The sequence below is a fragment of the Sorex araneus genome, chromosome 3 (genome assembly GCF_027595985.1).
Source record: "Sorex araneus isolate mSorAra2 chromosome 3, mSorAra2.pri, whole genome shotgun sequence".
Lineage (NCBI taxonomy): Eukaryota > Metazoa > Chordata > Mammalia > Eulipotyphla > Soricidae > Sorex > Sorex araneus.
In genome coordinates, this window is record NC_073304.1 from 229,848,374 (window position 1) to 229,865,125 (window position 16,752).

The 16,752-nt window shown below is 52.2% G+C and overlaps 1 protein-coding gene across 2 annotated transcripts in view; it reads right to left on the bottom strand.

Moving 5' to 3' along the window:
- The window catches only part of ABCA5 (ATP binding cassette subfamily A member 5), a 98,652-nt gene extending 84,403 nt beyond the window's left edge, over positions 1 to 14,249 (bottom strand). The window contains exons 1-2 of one of the 2 annotated variants that reach the window (XM_055133603.1): positions 14,127 to 14,249; positions 9,024 to 9,130 (exon numbers count right to left, since the gene is read on the bottom strand). In XM_055133603.1, the coding sequence (XP_054989578.1) occupies positions 9,024 to 9,030 (7 nt within the window). In that variant the 5' untranslated portion in view covers positions 9,031 to 9,130; positions 14,127 to 14,249. The remainder of the gene's footprint in view (positions 1 to 9,023; positions 9,131 to 14,126) is intronic. The other variant, XM_055133604.1, reaches the window with a different exon arrangement.
- Positions 14,250 to 16,752: the final 2,503 nt, after the last annotated feature.

Sequence of the window (16,752 nt, forward strand, 5' to 3'; positions counted from 1 at the left end):
GGGAGGGGAGGGGAAGGGAGGGGAGGGGAGGGAAAAAGAAAGGGCAGTGAAGGGAGGGCAGGGGAGGGGGGGAGGGGAGGGGAGGGGAGGAAAGGAAACAAGTGCCAATCACAAGATAGCACATTTGGGAATTATTTGACAAGAACTTTAAAGCTGCTGTGTCATATTTTTTAAGTTTGCAAGCAAAAATAAATAAATAAATAAATAAAGCATTCTTTAATTAAAAAAATACAGAACATCCCCGCAAAGAAGCAAGATATGAAAAAAATCATCTCTAGGACACTAGTATCCAGCTGAGGCCTCGAGACATTCTTGGAGGGGGGGCCAGTGTAGGCCACTTCCCACCCAAGCAAAAAGCCCCCCTCCCCCCCACAGCTGCTTCCACACCCTAACACTGCCGCCAGGCCTCTGCCAGGCCCCCCTCACCCCCACCCCCCGCCTCAAAACTGGGCCTCAGAGACCCTGATCTGCTGAAAGGTCCATGTCCTTGTGGATGCAAAGTCCAGGCCTTCCTGGAGTCGGGCAGACAGTGTCCACCTTCCTCCACTCTGGAAGCCCCGGTGGGCACTCACACCCACATTCCACCACGGCCACCACGTAATCTCATTCCTGGAACCAGCCTTGTTCCAGGACTTGAATAAATCTCTAAATCTTGAAAAAGATCAACAGCCACAGAAAAGAAAGGGAAGAAAGGAAGGAAGGAAGGAAGGAAGGAAGGAAGGAAGGAAGGAAGGAAGGAAGGAAGGAAGGAAGGAAGGAAGGAAGGAAGGAAGGAAGGAAGAAAGAAAGAGAGAGAGAGAGAGAGAGAGAAAGAAAGAGAGAGAGAAAGAAAGAGGGAGGAGGGAGGGAGGGAGAGAGGAAGGGAGGGAGGGAGGGAGGGAGGGAGGGAGGGAGGGAGGGAGGGAGGGAGGGAGGGAAGGAGGGAGGGAGGGAGAAAAAGAAATGAAACAAGACATACACAGCACCAAACAGGAATTTTGGAATAAAAGGAAATGCATGAATGATTTCCATGGAGTGGGATTAAATGCAGAATGAAGGAGAAGAGAGTGCATGAACTTGAAAGAGAAATAACTCGGCACTACCTACAGGAGAATAATGTCTGCGTGAGAGCACATATCTGATAACAAATTCAACGGTGAAATGAAAAAACTCGTAAGCCACTGGTGGATGCCAACCCGGTAGAGCTGCTGAGGAAACTTCCCCCAAGAATTAGACACAGAATTATCCTAAGATTCCATCCCATTCCTTGGGCTTAGACCTCGACCCGACACCATCCACAAAAATCAGATCAAACTGGATTAAAGATCTCAACATCAGACCACAATCCATAAGGCACATCGAAGACAAGGTCGGCAAAACCCTCCACGATATTGAAGCTACAGGTGTCTTCAAAGATGACACGAAACTAACCAACCAAGTGGAAACAGAGATAAACAAATGGGACTATATTAAACTAAGAAGCTTCTGCACCGCAAAAGATACAGTGACCATAATACAAAGACAATCTACAGGGGTCGGAGCGATAGCACAGTGGGTAGGGTGTTTGCCTTGCACGCAGCCGACCCGGGTTCGATCCCCGGCATCCCATATGGTCCCCCAAGCACTGCCAGGAGTAATTCCTGAGTGCAAAGCCAGGAGTAACCCCTGAGCATCGCTAAGTGTGACCCAAAAAGCAAAAAAAACAAAAAAACAAAAACAAAGACAATCTACAGAATGGGAAAGGATATTATTCACCCAATACCCATCCAATAAGGGGTTGATATCAAGGGTATATAAAGCACTGGCTGAACTCTACAAGAAGAAAACATCCAACCCCAGCAGAAAATGGGGCGAAGAAATGAACAGAAACTTTTCTAAGGAAGAGATACAAATAGCCAAAAGGCACATGAAAAAATACTCTGCATCACTAATCATCAGGGAGATGCAAATCAAAACAACCATGAGATACCACCTCACACCACAGAGAATGGCACACATCCAAAAGAATAAAAGCAACCGCTGTTGGAGAGGATGTGGGGAGAAAGGGACCCTCCTACACTGCTGGTGGGAATGCCGACTGGTCCAGCCCTTTTGGAAAACAATTTGGACGATTCTCAAAAAATTAGAAATTGAGCTTCCATCTGATCCAGCTATACCACTTCTGGGAATACATCCCAGAGAAACAAAAAAGTATAGTCGAAATGACATCTGCACTTATATGTTCATTGCGGCACTGTTTACAATAGCCAGAATCTGGAATAAACCCGAGTGCCCAAGAACAGATGACTGGTTAAAGAAACTTTGGTACATCTATACAATGGAATACTATGCAGCTGTTAGAAAAGATGAAGTCATGAACTTTGCACATAAGTGTATCAACATGGAAAGTACCATGCTAAGTGAAATGAGTCAGAAGGAGAGGAACAGACAAAGAAAGATTGCACTTATCTGTGGAATATAAAATAACAGAGTAGGAGACTAACACCCAAGAATAGTAGTATATAATACAAGGAGTTTGGCTCCATGGCTTGGAAGCTGGCCTCACATGCTGGGGGAAAGGCAGCCCGGATAGAGAAGGGAACACCAAGTAAAATGTGGTTGGAGAACCCGCTCGGGAAGGGAGATGCGTGCTGAAAGTAGACTATAGATTGAACCATACCCCTATTGCAAACCACAACACCCAAAAGGAGAGAGAGAACAAATTGGAATGCCCTGCCACAGAGGCAGGGTGGGGTGGGGGGGATGGGATTGGAGGGTGGGAGGGATACTGGGTTCATTGGTGGTGGAGAATGGGCACTGGTGGAGGGATGGGTTCTCGAACACTGTATGAGGGAAGCACAAGCACGAAGATGGGTAAATTTGTTGCTGTACCCCCACGGTGACTCACTTATTAAAAAAAAAAAAAAAAAAAAGATTCCATCCCATTCCTGTCAAGAGATCTGACAAAACTGAAAGCGGAGACTCGAGGGCGTGTTCTCGAACATTCAGGGCAGCACTAGGTCCTGTCTGCCGAGAGACAGAAACGGCCCAAAGCATCGATCAACAGGTGAGCAGGAGCGAATTATGCCGGGTACACACCACAAAAATGCAGCCGTGATGCCCGGGACAATGGGTCCCCAAGTGGCACGACAGACAGAGACACGACCACGATAATGCAACAGCAGCAGGAGTTTTATCCCGGCTAACTGAGGCCAACTATCTCGCCCACAGAGCGGTCTCCTGACGGTGAGCCCGACTCCAAGCAGCAAGCAGTTCACATGGGTTTCAAAGTCAAGCAGAGCACTGTGGTCACAGCGGTCAGGCGACAACGCTCAGGCAACAATTAAACCACAGCTTCCAGTAACGGTGGCTGGTTACCTGAGCTACTCATTCGCCAGGGTTAACAAAAGACAACGTCCGGGGCCTTGCGGCTGACCGGTGAGCATCCGAGCATCCGGGGCGTTGCGGCTGACCGGTGAGCCCACCTGCTGAGCCAGGAGCCCTCCCAGGGGACTCAGGTTGGCTCCGCACGCACGCCGTTTGATTTCTGCGTGCCTGAAACTGTTTCAGTTCTAGGAACTGAACCTGAGGCCCAGCTGATTTTCCTCATTTCAGCCGCCCGTCCCCGTCACGGCGCCAGCTGCGCCCTAGGACACAACGACAATAGCGAGAATTGATGGACTGGGGTCTGAGAGAGACAGAAACACAGACACAGAGGCAGAGAGAGACAGAAAGGCAGAGAGACTGAGAGAGGCAGAGACAGAGAGAGCGGCAGAGAGAGACAGAGAGACAGGGAGAGACAGAAAGACAGAGAGAGACAGAGAGGCAGAGAGACAGAGAGAGGCAGACAGAGAGACAGAGACAGAGAGATAGAGAGGCAGAGGCAGAGACAGAGACAGATAGAGAGGCAGAGACAGAGAGGCAGAGAGAGACAGAGAGGCAGAGACAGAGAGATAGAGAGACAGAGACAGAGAGATAGAGAGGCAGAGACAGAGAGGCAGAAAGACCGAAAGAGAGAGAGAGAGAGACACACACACACACAGAGAACAGCGCCCACCCCACTCCTTGGTAGACACATGACTCCCCCGCCCCTTCCAGGAGGGATCCAAGAGCACAAGCCAGAACTCAGCTCTGTGGGGCTGGAGCGATAGCACAGCAGGTAGGGCGTTTGCCTTGCACGCGGCCGACCCGGGTTCGATTCCCAGCATCCCATAGGGTCCCCTGAGCACCACCAGGAGTAATTCCTGAGTGCAGAGCCAGGAATGACCCCTGTGCATCGCCAGATGTGACCCAAAAAGCAAAAAAAAAAAAAAAAAACTCAGCTCTGAATAGCAGCAGGTGTGGCCCCAAGACAAAAAAAAAAAAAAAAAGAAAGAAAGGAAGAACGAAAGGGTCAGCCACTGGGCTGGGGACAGCTCGGCGGTGAAGCACCTGATCTGCAGACAGGCCAAACGCGCGATTCCCTGAGCAACCCTCACGCGGGTACCCGGCTCGGTCCCTGCAGCACTGCCGTGTGGGGTCCCCGGGGCCTCGTCACCATCTCAGGCGTTCTGCAATGACGTGTGGGCAAGCGCCACAACTCAAACGCATGACTGGGGCTGGAGACGCTGAAGCAGTGAGATTCACAGCACTGGAAGGTTCAACAGTCATCTCTGGGTACAGCCCTGTGGTCCCCCGAGCACTGCAGGCCGTGGTGGTCCTAGCAGCTCCTGGTACGGCCAGGTGGGTACTCCTAGCATCAAAAGGCCTGAAAAGGCATCATCCCCTCAGGCCGGGGTGGCCAGTAGGTCCCCTGGCCCTCCTGAGTAACGCCTGGGATGCCCCTCACACAGGACCAGAGGGTGTGACCACCCGCAGCAACGCCGCCCAGCAACGCAGCAATACCAGGAGGGAAAGGGGATCTGAAGGGGGGAGGCGGGTGGGAACCAATAACCATCTCTGGGCCAACAAGAAATGCGGAAAAACACATAGTCACGCCAGGATGATTTACTGTAAACAGAAAACCAACACGGCAGGAACATTCCCAAACTATCTGCCAAAACACATCGATTTGGTGGGTACCACTGAATTATTCATTCAAATTGAAAGCTCTGTTTTTCAGCTTCAGAAAATAGACCGCTCTGGGGAGTAGCTGACGGACTCCATCTCTTTCCTTCCCTGGGACCGGCCCTCTGAGCGCAGAGCTGAGCGTTAACAGTCTGGTGCCCCCTGGCAAGCACAGGCAACGGAAGAACACACCAGGGACATGCACAGCATGTATGAGAACAGCAAAGGAACATCATGGGGGTGTGTTTTCGCATGCACGAGGTGCAAGGAGACCAGGGGTCAAGGGGGGGGCTCTACGGACCACACCGTCTCCACCGGCCGGGACTGTGCAGCCGGGCTCCCGAGGTACTTGATCGGGACACAAGGGATTTTCTGCCCTGCACTCAGACAGAGGTTGCGGCTGAGCTGAGCTGGGCAGGCCAGGTCTCCGGGCCAAGGTCTCTGCAGCCTTCTGGCGGGGGGTAGGACCAACGCTCAGCTCGCCCCTGACTCTTGCAGACATAAAGACGGCCCCGCTGAGACACCGTGCCAGTCCCACCGCTGCCCTGCGATGCCTCCAGATTTCACATTCCTACGGCCCCAGTCAGGAGCACAGCAAACGTGACGGGAAAGTCACGGGGAGGCCCACAAAGCTCCAGACGCAGAAAGAGTCGCACAGAAAGGCTCAGCCACCACCTAACGGCTCAGCAGATCCCCGGACAATGCCTCAGTGACACCATCATGAGACACGTGCCGTAAGAAGCAGCATAAAGCAAACCAGTTTGTGCCTGCTAAGGGGCAGACAGGAGGTGGGGACAGGGGGTGGGGCGGGAGGGGGTGGGGGCCCATTGGTGGAGGGAAGGTCCCACAGGCAGTGGGATTGGTGTTGGGTGAATACTGAATACCCAAAACAACTGTACTCTGAGCAACTTTGTAAACCATGGTATTTAAATATAATTTCAAACTTTTTCTTTTCTTTTTTTTTTAAATTTTTTATATTTTATAAAGTAGTTCACAATCTTTGATTACATTTAATATTCAGGGGCTGGAGAGATAGCACAGCAGGAAGGGCGTTTGCCTTGCACGCGGCCGACCCGGGTTCGATTCCCAGCATCCCATATGGTGTCCTTAGCACCGCCAGGAGTAATTCCTAAGTGCAGAGCCAGGAGTAACCCCTGTGCACTGCCGGGTGTGACCCAAAAAGAAAAAAAAAATTTAATATTCAAACACTAATTCCACCACATTCAACCTTCCCACTACCATATTTTGGGGGGTTTCCATCCCAAACCCCAATCCCTGCCCCAAAGCAGAACCAAAATAATATAATGTTTTATTTTCTATCTAAGGTTGGCTGCCTCCTACTCTGAATCCCACCAAGTGAGGTGCGGTATTCTTGGAGCACGGGTAGGGTGTGTTGTATGAAGTGTCGTATGCAGCTGTGTGGTCCAGGAAAAGGTTCACTCATGGGTGATGCTCGGCCCAAGCGTGTGGAGAGCATCGGTGGGTGGACAGGGCGGCGGCTCAGTTCTGGAAGTTTTTGGCTGCCAGGGCTGGGTCCCTTGGGGCGGGGCGGGCTTTTACCCACCCCCCTCTGGGGCGCCCCGAGTGAAACAGCCTGGCGCAGGGTCCGGCGGCTTGCTTAGGGCAAGCGTCAGGTGGCTCCCTTCCCGGAGAGAAGGACGTGTGATCTGGACGGTGGCCAACGATAAGATCACCTGGTGCCAGCCCGGGGTGGCTCACGGGGGTGACTGCAGAGTGGCCAGAGATGAAAGTTTTTCTTTAAAAGTGAATTCTGAGGTTCCGCTTTGGTCCAACCCAGAGCTAAGAGACGTGGTGGGGGGGGGCGCTCACCCCACACAGAGCAGGGTCCCGCCTTGCCTGCTTCCAGCAGCTTTTCCCTCCGCTTCTGTTCTTTGGGTCTTTTTATTTTCACTCTTTATTTCCTTCATGAAAAGGTACTGCACTACTTTGTGCTACAGATCTTTTTCTTTCTTTTTTTTTAATTAATTTTTATTTATTTATTTATTTATTTATGTTTCGATGAATCACCTTGGGGTACAATTACAGACGTATAACCTTTCGTGTTTAGGTTTCAGTCATACAGTGATCGAGTACCCAGCCCTTCACCAGTGCCCGTTCTCCACCACCAATAATTCCGTCTTCCCTCCCACCATTCCCACCCCATCCCCTCCTACCCCACCCCGCCTCCATGGCTGGACATTCCCTCTTTGCTGTCTCTCCTTACGGGTATTGTGGTCTGCAAGACAGGTACTGAGTGACCGTCATTCTGTCTGCGGTCTACTTCCAGCACACCTCCCCCGTCCCGAGCAGGCCCTCCGAGCACCCCTACTTGGCGGTCCCTTCTCTACCTGAGCTGCCTTTCCCCCACTGCATGTGAGGCCGGCTTCCCAGCTGTGGAGCAATGCTCCTGGTATTCACCCCTACGATTCTTGGGTGTTAAGCCTCCCGTTCTGTCTCTTTATATTCCACAAATGTGCTACAGGTCTCTTAAGGAGACCACCTCGGCAATCTCATCGGTCTGAGAGCTCATCTCTCCTCCTCCTCTGTCATCCTTTTCCCGTGAGTCAGAAAAACTCTCCCGGTTACCGCAAAATCCCACATAAACTGGGCTAAGAGATGCTCTCAAGTTACGAGAAGGAGAGGCCGCAATTTCACTTGATATCCACACTTCGGGGGGGCGGGGAAGGAAGGTGAGGACTCTGGCACAAAACAATAAAAATTTTAAAGACATAAAATACAGACCCACTTGCCCTGCAAGCTTGAGGCCGCCGAGTCAATCCCCAGTGCATCCCACACACGCACTGAGCACCGTCCCTTGTGACTCCGTTGTTTGGGAACACCCCCCCCTCCCATCTCTCACAGGAAAAACAGTGCCAGCTCAGGCACACGGCCAGCTCTGGGCACCCCTGCCGGGAAGACGAGCCCTGCCCAGAGCACCCAGGAGCACCGCGCCCCTGCAAAGCAACACCACCAAGAAAGGAACTGAGCGATGCCATGAAGCGTGCAAGTACCACAGGCGAAGCCTGAGCTGCCGGTGGGCACTGCGACCGAGCACCTATCACTCACGGTCATCACGGCTGTCCATCAAAGTCGTGAAATTAATATCCCAGGAGGGAAGACAAAGACTCTACCCTATTTATGGACCAAGAACAAGGCAATTAAGACAAAGCTGTTTGACAGCTTAAGAAGCGGAACTGACTAGTCGACATAAAAGTCTCCGTAGACCGGCCAAGAGAGCATCTGACGGCAGACTTAGTGGGTGAGAAGTGAAATCTGCATCTGGGAAACCTCCCCGAAAGGATGGCGAGGAAGAAAAAGAAGAGATGGATGTATAAAATGAATGCTATGCAATTACAGAGACAAACTAATACTAAAACTCATCTGAATAGACTTTTCCTTTTTATTATTATTATTATTTTTTTTATTTTGAGTCACTGGGAGACACACAGTTCCAAAGCTGTTCATGATCGGGTTTCAGTCATACAATGATCCAACACCCATCCCCCCACCAGTGTCCATTTCCCACCACCAGGGACCCCAGTTTCCCTCCCGCCAGCCCCCCCACCCCCATCCTGCGTCTATGGCTCTGTGACAGACACTTTCCCTCCCTCCCTCCCTCCCTCCCTCCCTCTCTCTCTCTCTTGAATAGACTTTTCTTATTACTCATAAGCTCTAGTCTAATCATACGAACATAGTCAATTTATGTAACCTTTATCTTCTTCTCCAGCCAAACCATTCGCAGAAAACATCATAAAGAAAATGCTTGTTTTCCTCGTGACTATGAAACACCTGGCCTGCCTGTTTTTAAAACATGAGGAATTTCCGGTGAGGAAAAATAATCAACTCTGTGGTGATCCTGGCAGAGTATGTGCAGGGGGGGTGTGGGGAGGGGCTAACTTACAGGGCTGGAGCATATCCTGTGCAGGCTCGGGTCCAGGCGGGGCCCCTGGCACCACGAACACGACTCTCTAAGAACCGAGCTGCTGCCAGGGAAATACTACGGGGGCGAAGGCACTTGCCTTGCATGTGGCCAACCGCTGTTCGATGGCTGGCACGACGTCTGATCAGCGCCGAGAGCGATCCCGGAGCGCGAGGTCACACGGGCACAGCTTGCAAGTGGGCACGGCTGGGTGGGGTCCCCGAAACCCAAAAAGCAAAACACAGAAAAAGGAGACACAAGTCAGCGAAACAGGTGTGAAGGTAGAACTGCTGTGGTACACCTAAATCTAACGTCATGTACCAACTACGCTTCAGTTGCAACAGAGAAAAAGAAATGCTCGTAACATTGAGTCTTGCTAAGAACTTGGTTCCCTCTTTATCTAAACCAGAGGTTCCCAAACCTCAAAGACGTTTGTGGTGATGGGGGTTGGGGGGCGGGTAGAATCTGCAACGCCCCCTTCGCCCCCCACTGGGGCATATACCCTGAAGACAGAACCAAACAGAGAGAGTACAGACGTTTCCCTTGCAAACCACTGACCAGGGGTTTGATTTTTGTTTTTCCTTTTGTTTTCGGATCACACCCTAGCAGCGGCTCAGGGCTGACTCCTGGCTCTGTGCTCAGAGAGCACTCCTGCCCGGGCTTGCGGGGACCACATGGGGATGCGGGGGATCGAACCCAGGGTGGCTGCCTACAAGGCGAGCACCCTGCCCACTGTCCTATCGCTCCGGCCCTTCCCTAAGCCGGGTTTGAGATTCCCAGCACCGGATATGGTCTCTTGAGAATCACCCGGAGTGAGCACTGAACACAGAGCCAAGAGAAACGCCTGAGCACTGCCAATGGTGCATCTCAATCCCCCCAAAAAGGAACAACCAGAATATGAATTGCCCGTGTGGTGACTACCGACTGCCCTCTTAGCCCATCTACTCGGGCCCCAGGAGGGGACGGGGCGCAGCACCCACTTTGGGAAACAGTGATCTAAATACGAACTTCAAAGCAATCTTCACACCCTCTTTGCCCCCTTACCCCTCCGTGGTCACCAGGTCTGAGTCAACCCATGTGAGGAGAACTATGGAAGTGAAAAAAAAAAAAAACCAAGAAAGTACTTACTGGCCTTAAGAAGATGATCTATTCACTCTTGTAAAAGAATACTGTATCACTGTATCACTGTTATTCCTTTGTTCTTCAATTTACTGGAGGGGACACCAGTAAATTCCTCTCTCTATTGCTCTCAGCCCTGAGATTTTAGCAGCCTCTCCTTACTCGTCTTTCCCAATGATTGGAGGCTCTTTCAGAGTCAGGGAAATGAGACCTATCGTTACTGTTTTTGGCATATCGAATATGCCACAGGTAGCTTGCCAGGCTCTGCTGTGCGAGCGATACTCTCGGTAGCTTGCTGGGCTCTCCAGGAGGTATGTATATCTGTTACTATATTTTGGATATGAATATGCCACGAGGAGTTTGCCAGGCTCTCCCATGCGGGCAATAAACCAGGAGCTTCATTTTATAGTCTGTAGATGTTGGCCGTTGATGGGATTACGGGGTGGGGGCAATTTGTGCAGTTTGTGGGTGTGACTGCCTAGCTACTGGAAAATGGGGAATCTGGGTGGAAGAGGCCCAGTCCTGATCCGAGCAGCCTTGGAGATCTCGGCCCCGGGTCCCACACACCTGAGTTCCTCTGCCACTTCCTTCATGCATGAGGCTTGTCCGAAAAATTATAAAAGAATACGATAGAGTTCATTGTATTCTGGAGCGATAACATAGCAGGTAGGGCGTTTGCCTTGCATGCGGCCGGCCCGGGTTAGATTCCTCCGTCCCTCTCAGAGAGCCCGGCAAACTACCGAGAGTATCCCGCCCGCGCAGCAGAGCCTGGCAAGCTACCCATGGCGTATTTGATAAAAACAGTAACAACAAGTCTCACAATGGAGATGTTACTGGTGCCCTTTCGAGCAAATCGATGAGCAATGGGATGACAGTGCTACAGTGATTGTAAAAGAATACTTGCAAATGAGAGGATGCTTAGGAAAACCTTTTGCTTCCTCGCCAAAAATGGACACGACCTTGTCTCTGGAAAGTAATGTCTGTCCTTGATCAAAAAGTCAGAACGAAACAGAAATCACCACGGCGGATGCCTCCAACTCCCACTGGCCATCAGCAAACTCCCACGTCCTTCTCACTCTCACCACCTCACAACCTGTTCTGCGGGATTACGGCGGGGCAGCCGGGCTGGAGGGAAGGTGTGGGAAGACTGGGCCTCTCCAAACTGAACATTTCAGTCCAACACAAAGAGAGACGGTCTGAATTACACAATACAAAATTTGACAACAACTCATTAAAGAAATAACTGGGGGTTGGAGTGACAGCACAGTGGGTAGGGCATTTGCCTTGCACACGGTCCACCCGGGTTCAATTCCCAGCATCCCATATGGTCCCGAGTAATTCCTGAGTGCAGAGCCAGGAGTAACCCCTGTGCATCGGATGTGACGCAAAATAAATAAACAAATAAATAAATAAATAAAATAACTAATGACTACATGTCCTAGGAAGCATTTCACATTTATTAAGGCAATTTCAAAAAAAAAATGTGCTCGAGGGGTCTGGAGCCAAAGAATAGCAGGTAGGGCACTTGCCTTGTACGTGGCCAACCTGGGTTCAATCCCTGGCATCCCATAGGGTCCCTTAAGGCCCCGCCAGGCGTGATTCCTGAGTGCAAAGCCAGGAGTAACCCCTGAGCACTGCCGGGCATTCCTTCCCACCCTCCCCCCCCCCAAAAAAAGAAGTGCATAATTTCTAAAAATAATTGTTTAAAAAATTATTTATTTAGAAGGTTATGGTTATTTGCAAGCTCCCCGTGGCGTACTCGATATGCCAAAAACAGTAACAACAATTCTCACCGTGGAGACGTTACTGGTGCCCGCTCGAACAAATTGATGAACAACAGTGCTACAGTGCACGGTTATTTCTGAGCAGAATTAAGATTACACGCTCTAAAATAAAGTTAATAGGGTCAAGGCCGTCCCAGTAAGAGATGCTGTCACCTGGCTTGAAAGATTGCCACGGAGGTTGGAAGCACACGCTCCTTACCTGCTCTAGATCAGCGTTCTTCAAGATTCTGAAGAACACCGAGGGACACGCACGGGCGTGCAGCCGGGTGGCTCAAGGCCATGGCTGTAGATGGCTACCAGGGGTTATTTCTGGCCGAGCTGGGCGAAACTACCATTCCTTCGTCCCACGGCTACAATCAACAGATCAACGGCCATTAGATGGGTATAATAACTATCTGTTCCCTGGCCTTCCTCTTTCACCTGGCCATGCGCTCTCCGACCTGGAAGGCGGCCTTATACATCTCCGCTTCCCGATGGCTAGGGAGCGTATCCTAACAAGCCCGGCTTTCCGAAAAATCCCTTTACCGAGACTGGCAGAGACGCCTGAGAGAGCCAAGATTTGCAGGGTACGAAGCACAGAGTGAAGAGCACGGTGCCCCCACAGCCCTGTTTGATACACCTTCTGCAATAGCGTGTTTGGCCTGTTCCAAAGGACTGGGCCCCCCCACCACGACTCAGACGATCCTGGAGCACTTAAAAAGTACTTGAAATTCAAATTTCTTGTCTACAAAGCGTTACTAGAACACAGCCTTACTCATTCCTCTCAGCATCATCTGGGACTGCTTTTGCACTACAACAGCGGAACTAAGAAAGGGAGACAGACCATATGGTCTGCAAAACCTAAGACATTTACTATCTGGGACTTTTGGGGGGGGAGGCAGAAAAGTTTGCTAACCTCTTAAACTTCACTGTCAAGGAGGAAGGAAAAAAAAAGAAAAGGGCCATATTTCTTGCACATTTGCTGCGAGGGCGGGGGTGGGGGGGTAGGGGGGTGGGGGGTAGAGTTATGCACCAAACATAACCGGAGAGAGTGGGGGGAGGGAGAGTTAGAGAGGGAGAGGGGGCTGGAACTCCTGGGAGAGAAAAAACTGAAATCAACGTGCTATCGACGAATAAATGTGCTTTTAACCCCATGCAAGATCTCCTTGCACTATTCCCGGTGAGAAGGAAAATAACTTCTTAGGTCACACCATTTCAACGGCTGATGCCTCCCTTGTCTGCCTGGTTTTTTATCCCCAAGGCGCACCCCTCCCCCCAAGTCCTAACGGTCTCTAACCATGGTTCTCCTGCACAGAGGGACACATCATCCCTAAAAATCTGTCCTGCCGCCGCCCTCTGGCACACATACACACGTGCAACACACACACACACATACACACACACACACACACACGTGCAGCACACACGCATCTTGGCTAGCGACGTGGGCTCACAGCTGCCCCCCTTCCTTGGCCCGCGGCGCCCCTGCAGACCTTGGCGCGGCGACCCACTTTCCACCTCTGCCCGGGGAAGCGCAGCACCTCCCACCTGCAAAGGCAGCGGGGTCGGGGTGAACGGGGAGCTGCACCCCGGGTCCTGCAGGAGGAGGAGGGCGAGCCCACCCCGCACCCCCACGCTCCCCACGCCCCACCCCATCCCATCCCACGGCCAACGCTTCTCCCCTCCCGCTGAAAATATTCTCCTTCGGGGGGCTTTTGTATTTCAGGCTCCCACACCTTCTCCACCCCCCCAAAAAAATATATATATATATATATTCATGCCATGCGATCTGCGTCTTCCCCCGCCCCCCGCCCCCAAACTCGGGGGTCTCAGAGGCAGCCCGCAACGATCGAGCCCCACTTCCCCCAGCCCCGGACCCCCACGGGGAATAACGAGCGCTGGGGAGGTGCCAATGGATCTCCCACCTGTCTCCCCTCTCCCGAAGGATGCCCCCTCCCCGGGACCCCCAGGGGGACCACCCCCACCGCGCCCACCCACCCAACACAAGCAGCAGCAGCAGCAGCAGCAGCCTGGCGATGAGGAGGGGTCCCCTCTGCGCCCCCGACACTCGTGCGCGCTCCCGACAGGGCCAGCAGCCCCCCGCGCGCCCACCCACCCACCCACCCACCACACCCCTCGGAAGCCCGCTTGCACCCCGATATCTGAGGCCCCCCTCCCCATCAGCCTGGGTGCAGGCCCCGCCCCCTCCTGGGCGCCCCCCTGGCACCTGCAGCCCCTCTCCCGGCCCTCGCCGCCCCTCTCCAGCCCCCACCGCGGCCGCCTGAGGCGGGGGGGTGGAGGCGGGGGGGGTTCCCCCTCACCTCGGGGCTCTGCGGAGAGACCGCGCGCGGCTGCCCGAGCTCGCCCAGCCGACGGAAGGCGCGGCCCCGCGCGCGCGCGCGCGCGCTCCCGGCGGCCCCGTGTGCGCGCCGGCGCCGCAGGCCTGGCAGCGCGCCCGCGAGAGGGAGGCGCGGCGGGCGCCGGAAGTGGCGCGCGCTCCCGCCCCTCGGCGCCGAGCTCCTCGCGGCCGCGCGCCGGGGGGGCGGGGCGGACGGGGAAGCGCGCGCCCGCCGCGCGGCGCGGCGCCGCGCCCCGCCCCCCGCTCAGCCCCGCGGCCTGGTGGGGGGACCCCGGGGACCCGCCGCCTCCTCCGCCGGGACGGGGCCGCGCTCTCCCGGGGACGCTCGGGCGAAAAACAAACCCTGCAGACCTGCCGCTTCCTGGCGGGCGTTTCGCCCGCGACCTTCTCTTCTGCCCCTCCCACCCCACCCCGCCCGTCTACTTTGTGTTTGTTTTGTTGGGGGTCCACCAGCAGGCTGCTCGGGACTCTGCACTCACGAATGACTCCTGCTGGGCTCTGGGCTCTGGACCCGTGTGGGGTCCCGGGAATCGATCCTAGCTTCGCTGCGTCCAAGGAAACTGCCCCACCCAGTGCACTGTCGCTCCTGGCCCAGACTCGCTTCGACTTTGTAAAAATGTATTTATTTTTAGATTGCATCACTGGGAAATGCAATATAAAGTTGTTCGTGATTGGGTTTCCATCCTAGATTGTTCCAACACCTGTCCCTTCGCCAGTGTCCGTTTCCCACCCCCAAAGGTCCTCAGTTTCCCTCCTGCCAGGCCCGCTCCCACACCCCCAGCCTGCCTCTATGGTGGGTACTTTTTCTTCTCTCTCTCTCTCTGTCTCTGTCTGTCTGTCTGTCTGTCTCTCTCCCTCTGTTTCTTCTTCTTCTTCTTCTTCTTCTTCTTCTTCTTCTTCTTCTTCTTCTTCTTCTTCTTCTTCTTCTTCTTCTTCTTCTTCTTCTTCTTCTTCTTCTTCTTCTTCTTCTTCTTCTTCTCTCCTTCTCCTCCTCCTCCTCCTCCTCCTCCTCCTCCTCCTCCTCCTCCTCCTCCTCCTCCTCCTCCTCCTCCTCCTCCTCCTCCTCCTCCTCCTCCTCCTCCTCCTCTCCTCCTCCTCCTCCTCCTCCTCCTCCTCCTCCTCCTCCTCCTCCTCCTCCTCCTCCTCTCCTCTTTCTCCTCCACATTAAGGTTTGTATTTGAGTCACCTTTCCACAGTGATCTTGGTCCCCTAGTGCTTTCAGGGCCGATGGATGAAGGAACCAGTGTATAGGCTGCTAGCCAGTAGTGACTTTATTCAAATAAATCAGGGTTATTATAGAGAAATCTTAACGAGTTGAGGAACAGTTACACACAGGTGTGGTTGAAGAGTAATGTAAATATGAACAGATGTTAAGCTCCTCCTTCAAGGGAAATTCCTCTAGGGAGATCCACCCAAGGGTGCCATTCATCTAGGGGCTCCAGCATGCTAGACTCCTTCCTAGGACATCCTCCCAGGGGGCAGAATTCCATTTAGGGGCATATCGCTTTCTCCTTTCCTTTATTGGTAATTCATTTAACCAATCATTAAATTTGTCACTTGTCATCCCATTGATCTTCGATTTGCTCGAGCCGGGCGCCAGTAACGTCTACATTAAATTTACTTCTTAATATTTCTAGTCATTTTACATAAACACAGTAAGAGATACAGACTTTTATCTATGCCCTAGAATAAGCTCAAATAGTCTCTCTGGACTTCATGGTAAGGGGTATCTTTTCCTGGGGACATCTCGCTATATTTTCCCAGACTACAGTCCTCAGGCCAGGTTAGTTTTTCCTAACCCTAATAGGGTCCTTATTCAGTTATTTCTTTTGGGTCATGTCAGGGTTTGTTCCATGACCATGATCTTAACTTATACTTCATTATAGCCCTTAAGCTGACCCATGTCAAAGCCAAGGTTGCTAAAGGTTTGCCCCAGGTCCATCCAAGTTCCTCAGTGGAACCCTCCTTTGGGGATGTAGGAACTAAGGTCAATTTAAGGGCAACTGAGACTTCAATCAATATGATGGATGCCCAAGAGTTAATATTTTTCAGAGTCAATGAAACTCCCATTTATAAAAGCATAGCATTAGCTGTCTTCCTGTGCCTATCCAAAAAGGACTTTGCTCTAAAATAAAAATATGCAGAGGACATCAAGGAAAGAGAAAAGCAATATTCCACTTCCACATACAAAATCCAGAGCTATCAGAAGGTTGGACTTTATAAGTTGCCCTGTCTGATTTGCGAGATATTTGTCACGAACAGAGAGGGAAGAAGAACACAAAGGAGAGGGTAAAGATGAACAAACACAGAGGATTGGGAGTCCCTCGGGAGCACTGTGGTGAGAGGAATTCAGCTAGACTGAGCTTTCTGCAGGAAGAGAAAGGACAACCCAATGTTAAGCCTAAAATGCTTGACACTATAATGCAACAGTTTACAATACAAGACTCTTAACGATTATCATGTATATTCCTTTCCCTACTTTCCCTATCCTTTGGTTCTTGTTCATAGTGATCATTTCCAACTTTCATTGTCATAGTGGTCCCTTCTCTATTCCTAACTGCACTCACTGTACCCCTGACCCCCCACTT